The 7,206-nt window shown below is 34.6% G+C and overlaps 1 protein-coding gene across 1 annotated transcript; it reads right to left on the bottom strand.

Moving 5' to 3' along the window:
- Nucleotides 1–5,123: 5,123 nt before the first annotated feature.
- LOC132638237 (G-type lectin S-receptor-like serine/threonine-protein kinase At1g11330) lies at nt 5,124–7,206 on the bottom strand. The gene is made up of 6 exons (XM_060355189.1): nt 7,109–7,206; nt 6,818–6,996; nt 6,494–6,704; nt 6,127–6,364; nt 5,890–6,040; nt 5,124–5,673 (listed from the first exon to the last, which is right to left on the bottom strand). Exons 1-6 carry the CDS (start codon nt 7,149–7,151, stop codon nt 5,365–5,367), a joined length of 1,131 nt encoding a protein of 376 aa, XP_060211172.1. The 5' UTR covers nt 7,152–7,206; the 3' UTR covers nt 5,124–5,364.

Genomic DNA, 7,206 nt, shown 5'->3' with positions numbered 1-7,206 from the left:
GCCGAAGGATTTTATCTGGTTTTTCGTTGAGACCTGTTTGAGGTGATTAAGAACTGTGAGCATGTTAAAACTATGTATTATGTTTTCCTTCAAATATTAGAGATCCTGAACCATAATGGAATAAAGTTTGCCTTTTGCCTGGTGAGATGAGCTATACCTTGCTATTCCCTTCTATCACCATGCTAACAAGTAAGAGGTTTACTTTGTGCAGATGTTAAAATGCCATAATTTAAAGAGTTTTGTGGGATTAATCTTTAGTTTTTATGTTTGAGTACTGTTTGAGTTAGAATGTGTTTTTACACTATCTTAAAATAATTTTAAATTCATTTTATCTGTTTCCATTGTATATGTAGTATTTTAAATACACAAGGCATATATTGTGATTAACTGAAGCATACTACTACTTTGTAATTGTGTAACTATTTGCAAATCATGTTAATAGATGATTGCATTTTTGTTAATCTTAGATGACTTTAAAGAGACCTAAAACATGCCACTGTCTGTCCATAGGTTAAATTATGAGTAACACCTCATGATACTTTAAAGTGTGTGACATTAACAATTGTGCAGTCTTTGCTAGTATGATTCATGAGCTGCCATATTCTAAGTAACTATGTAGTTTTGTTCTGGTTTTATTTGTTGACCTATGCACGCTTATGAATCAGATTTTCCTTTTCTAATTCTTGTTTTGTTTTCTCTTTTTTCATATGCATCTTGGAGCGACATCCAAGACTCACTACCATACCCGGGCATGGAGTCGATTATAACACAAAGTTTCCCTTAAATACATCGAATCTCTGAAGAGGAACGAGCGACCTTAGCTTCGGGCCTCCCCCGGCAATCTTTCCTCTACCAGTCATTCTAGTCTTATTATTTTTGTTGACTTGTGTATGTTTGGGTTTATCCCCGTTTTGGGGTTGTAGGATAAATTTATAGTTAATACAGATTTTAGTTTTATCATTTAGACTACCCCCGTATTTATTATATTATTAGGTAGAGTAGCATTTTCATCACTTAAAGGAGTGGTAATATTTATATAAGAGCTTAAAATGATAAAATTTGACAATAATTTTTGAAGGCATCGCTATATCCGTCGAAATGAATAGTACTACTTAAACTTGTGTATTTTGTCAAATCTTATTTTAATTTATTGCTAAAACCGTAGCTTTGGAAATCATGGATTAATATTTCCACTTTTCAGTTTTTTTTTTAGAGAAGATGTTGATTTGGAGTCTTTGCCCATAAACCAACTTCTTTACTAAACCATTTTGATTCCAAAATATTTTAAAACTATCCAGATGCTTTTTTGAGAAACAGTGAGCTCAAATCATTTTTGTACCTATTTGACCATCCGAAAGTCTCAGAGACTTGTAAGGATTTTTCATATTTTGTTCTGTCTTTAAAACGTTAAAGTTTGACTACTCTTATAATATTATAAGCTTGTTAGTTACAAATTATTTTCTCAAATGGTTACGGAGTACCTAAAATGCTATACTTATATTTTGAGATTTTTTTTTATTAACCTAAGTTTGGCCGGTTAATCGTAGTTAACGGATCTTAAAGGATGCTTAACTCCTTTCCTTTAGGATAACTAAGAACTCTTACCTAGAATCACATTAGTTAAGTAGACTATTAATCGAAGTTAATTTTTAGCATTTACTTAGTTAAAATAGGTGTCCTAATTCACCTTTAAAAATAATTAGGTGGCGACTCCTTAAGTTAAATGATATAGCAATCACCAATATGTTGTACTTTGCTTTGACTCAATTAAAAAGGGATATAACATAGGGTAGGGTGCGGGGTGGGGTGGAGGTGCAAAAAAAAATGTCAAAACTTTTGGGTGGGGGGTAGAATGCGGGGTTTGAGTGGGGGGATGCAAAAAATCAAAAATAATGTCAAAATTTTTTTTCCAGAAAAAATTTATTTTTGGGCCAGGGGGTGGCGAGGGATGGGGTGGTGGGGTGGGTGGGGGGTTGGGAGTGGTTGGGGTTGGGTTGGGTGGTGGAATGAACTTATGAACTTATGAACTTGTTTTCCCTACTTTTATTAGGCAAGTCATTTTCCTTAATTTTGAGGAAAATATTTTTCAAAATTTTTGACCAAACGAAATGAGAAAATTGAAAAATATTTTCTGAAAAATGTTTTCCTCCATACCGAACACACCCGGTATCTCTTGACAATTTCAAACACCGTACAAAAGACATAAAGTTGATATTAAATTGCTTTCAATTAAGGGTGTGTTCGGTATGGAGGACACCCTTAATTTTCTCACATTCGTTTGGTCAAAATTTGGGAAAACATTTCTTTTAGGAAAACAAATTCCTTAAAAATGAGGAAAATGACTTCCTTAATAAAAGTAGGAAAAACAAGTCCACTATGCATTCTATCAACCACCCAACCTACCTGCAACCACCCCACCCCAACCCCAACTCACCCCCGCCCCCAAACACAAATTAGTTTTGTTTTGAAAAAAAAAGTTTTGAATTTTTTTGTTTTTTGTACCACCCACTCCCACTTTTCACCTACCAAACCCCAACCACTTCCGCAACTATTCACCACCCCTTCAACTATTTTTAGGATGTCAGCACAATGATATTCCAATTTCAGTCAATTCACCTCTAAACCCCGTAACCCAAAAGCATCAAACCCAAATAGAAGAACTCGACATGCAACAAGTATCTGAGAATTTACGGAGCAAACTGCATTATAGCTATATATCGATATCAATCAGAAACAGCTGTTAAGAATGAACGAAACCTACAAAATTAACTTAAAAACAAACACAAAAATTTGTAGTGACTATCATAAACTTATCCTCAAGCCATACATTTTCTGAATATTTTAATGATTTAGGTATGTCTGGTATAGAGGAAAACATTTTTTGATTCATTTGGTTAAAAAATTTAAAAAGTATTTTCTTTAGAAAATACGTTCTTTAAAAATGGGGAAAATAACTTCCCTTACGAAAGTAAGAAAACAAGCCCACCAGTGGCATTTCACTAACCACCTCACCACCCAACCCATCCAACTCAACCCGTTTTTAAAAAGAGTTCTTAAAAGTTTTTTTTTTTTTTTTAGTTTTTTACACCACCCTAAAAAAAAAAAAAAAAAAAAAAAAAAATGTTTTTTGTTTTTTGTTTTCTGCTCCCCCTCCCCCAACCACAATTCTCTACTCCATATATTTTATTTTATTTTTATAAAAAATGAGAAATATGTGTAGTTAAAGTTGGTGTGGGGTGGATTGTGGTTTCGGGGAAGGGGGAGGGTTGTAAGAATTTTTTTCCATTTTTTATAAAAGTAAAATAAAATATATAAAATAGAAAATTTAGAAGGGGGGTTGGGTGGAGCGGTAGAGTGGGGTGGGGTAGGGAGTCAAGTGGGTGAAGATGAAGGGGTCGTTTGGTGCATAGTATAAGTTGGGATATCTCAGCACTAATTTTTTATACCATGTTTGGTAGAGGGTATAAATTTATCAACTTCTACCAAACTGAGTATAAAATGAAGTAAAATCCTAAGGGTGGGATATCCCACCTTATCCCACTAAGGTTGTGATTATTTTATCCCATTTGGGAGATGGAATAAACTAGTCCCGGGACTATAATCCCGGGATTATAATCCCGAGATAATTTAGTCCGCGTACCAAACGACCACGAAATGTGTTACGCTCGAGGGTGGTAGTTGGTTAGGGGTGGCTGGTGGAGGGTGGCTGCTTGGGGTGGGTGGGTGGGGGTGAGATGGGTGTGATGTGGGGTTGGGGTGGGGTTAGTGGAGCTTGGGTGGTATTTTTCATAAAAATATTTTCTATGGAATATGAGAGAATAAGTAAGCTTATTTTCAAAAAATACATTTTTTCATGAAAAATATTTTCTTCTATGCCATATACACCGTTAGAAGAAAAAAGGAGACTTACAAAGTAGCGTAGCTTTTGCCTTGCTCCTTTTGGGTGAAATTTTTGAGAGCTTCCTCACAAACAGATAGTAAGGGCAATGGCCAATGAGTGTTGATTCGAGTCAATTTGATCGTCGTTATGCACTGGCAATGGGAATAAAAAAGGTTTGCTTTGTACTGACTCACTGAAAAGTCGACATGTGTTAATGAAAAAACAAAAAAAAACCTTAGTGTAACGAATAATAATTTTGAGCCTAGGTTTCCAAAAGTGTAATGAGTTAAAGGTAAGAACCTAAAAATTAAATCCGTCGATTATAAATTCTAAATTCGCCTCTTTATAATCGTGCACCATCCTAATAATATCTCTGAATCTGCTCCAGATATCTTTTCTGTTACACAATGATGTGAAATTGTGATTGATGTTGTTAATTGAATTTCTTAATGGGAGCGCTAAACAGCAACAACAATATAAAAGAAAACTTAACGGAGTAATTTTTTGGAAAACTCGCAATTTTGATTCTTGAGGTTTTAGTTGTAATTTTCGTATTATTCAATTTAGTATATTTTATTTTCAATTAAAACAAACATATTGTTTCAGTTCAATCATCTACAATTTTTTCATATAGCTCAATCATTAACTAAAGCCAATAGAAGTTAGCTCTTACTAAGGAAACCTTTATTTTTTGGTGTAGATACTTTGCAGTGAAGCTAGCATAATTTTCATTTCTCCTTCTCTCATAGGTTATTTGCAGTTTTCATATTATTGTATTTTCTCAACTCAATTGTATTCCTAGACACAATTTTAAGATGGTGTCGAGTTGAAGGGTCGTTCCTCGACTGATAAAAATTAGTACAGTTCTATTTTAGAGATAACAAGTTAATGTTCCCAAGAGCCCTCCTTTACCATGCCTTAAAGGTTAGACCAAATCGTTGATATCCAACACATGTAGTCATAAAGAATTTAGAAAGGTCATTGCATTGTAAATAAAATAGATGAAAAATTGGAAATAATAATAGGAACCATTTGCCACTAGGAAAACATATTTTCAGTGATATCAACTTCATAACTATATGCAATTTCTGAGTCCTTCAAGAAAGAAAGTAGTAGATCCATGAACTCTTGCTCATCACCATTCAAATTCTCTTTACACAATTAATGTATTTGCCCAAAGCTTCATAATAAACTGGTAAAAAAAATTCCAACTTATACTCATTGTTGGTCTGTGAATCTTGTGTCATAACTTTTACAAAGTAAGTGAATCTTTTCAAACAAGTTATACAGTGATTATAATATGAGATTAGGTAATAACGGGATTATCTAGTGGGCATACTTTTATTGAAGATATTTAGTTCATTAGACTAGACAGCTGGTTTCAATAATCGCACGTCTTCCACAACTACACACAAAATAACTCATAATTTCTTTGTACACAAGCAAAAATTAAAAAACTTACTGAAAGCTACAATCCAATATCCTCATCTCCCTTGAACCGTAGTGATGGATAATCCATTTTCTGAATATTTTCCTGTCTGGTCCTTTTGGGATTCCTTAAACACAGAAAATCTGGAGACAAATGCAGGTCTTTTTGGCTTTGGTAAATCTATATTGGTGTTATTGAGTATGGAAATGACATCTTCTATATTAGGCCTATCAGCTGCACATTCTTCAACACAAAGTAGTCCTACATGAACAGCCCTTTCTACTTGTTCCTTCGAGAAGCAAGAATCACTAACTGTTGGATCTATGAGCTCTACTATAGCCTCTGTATTCCACAGCTCCCATGCCTACAATAACATGATAATTGACTATAAATTCTACACCAAAACAGTTAATGGTCGAGTAACAAATAAGAGTAGTAGAACATATTCGATAAAAGCAAAAATAGAAAAAGATTACTTGGAATCTATAGTTGTAGATCTCGAACCAAAGGTTGTTAACTTGATCTAAAGGATGGGGTAGTACGGAAATATAAAATGTGGAACTTAATAGTAATTACTCACATATTCGACTAAATTGAGAGGGCCTCCCTGATTGTGAAAGCAATTATTTTTCCTTCCACTAGCAATTTCCAGAACTAAAACTCCAAAGCTGTAAACGTCAGATTTAGTTGAGAAAATTCCCTCTTTGGCGTACTCTGGTGCCATGTATCCACTGCCAAATGACGCAATTCTTATCAGACAGCAAAATTCACAACTTAAGAGAAAGAGATCACAAGTTAAATTTTACTCTTTGCTTACAATGTTCCAGCAAATCTTGTGGTATTGTCTTCCGGGATGTTCTGCTTGAGAATCTTTGCCATTCCAAAGTCGGAAATCTTAGGGTTCATGTTCTCGTCGAGTAAGATATTACTAGCTTTCAAATCTCTATGAACTATTCTCAACCTTGAATATTTGTGAAGGTAAAGTAGTCCTTGAGCGATCCCTTCAATAATGCTAAAACGTCTCTCCCATGGTAGTAGTCTCCGTTTATTGGGATCTAATATGGAAGCAAGAGTTTTAGAAGGGTTAGATTGAAATCTTAATCACTTCTAAGTGAACAAAAGTATATGCATTTTCAAGGATGATGCTCACTACGGCTAAAAGTCATGTAAAATTTGAAGCTTACCAAACAGGAAAAAATCCAAACTTTTATTGGGCATGTACTCGTAAATAAGCATCTTCTGATCTCCATGTACACAGAAACCTACCAACTTGACAAGATTTGTATGTTGGAGTCTAGCGATGAGAATAAGCTCATTTTTGAACTCCGATAATCCTTGTTTAGACCACTTTGACAACAACTTTATCGCTAATTCTTGTCCATCTGACATTGTTCCCTGGATTGAAACTTACGCGAGTTAGGAGTACAACATAAGGTGAAAAAAGAATGTTGTGGAGGGAATTATGTGACCATGATACTCCATTGAAACTAATTTCTCTTCTAAGTTACCTTGTAAACACATCCAAAACCTCCTTTTCCCAGCTCGCATTCTGATGAAAAGCACTTTGAGGCAGTTAGAATAGTAGAATAGCTGTAAACTTTTACAGCAGTACCTCCACTTTCATCGTCCCGAATATCATAAATGTCAGCGAGTATTTCTCTTATTTCTTGTTCTTTCCTTGCTTTTGCTGTCCAAATTCAGACCATCAGATAAGGAAAAGAACATAGTATTAATTTCAAGAGTGATCTAACACGACTCCAAATAAACTTCGAGAGGAGGAGGGTTTAAGTCTTTAGTACCTTGTTTCCATTTCCTTAGGCATAGTTTTAGACCAAGCAGCATGAGAAACACAGGGATTACTATAGGAGCAATTATCCAGAGTTTCTTTTTCTCTCTC

The sequence above is a fragment of the Lycium barbarum genome, chromosome 4 (genome assembly GCF_019175385.1).
Source record: "Lycium barbarum isolate Lr01 chromosome 4, ASM1917538v2, whole genome shotgun sequence".
Lineage (NCBI taxonomy): Eukaryota > Viridiplantae > Streptophyta > Magnoliopsida > Solanales > Solanaceae > Lycium > Lycium barbarum.
Note: the sequence above shows the minus strand (reverse complement) of the source record. Positions and strands in the feature narration are given on the sequence as shown.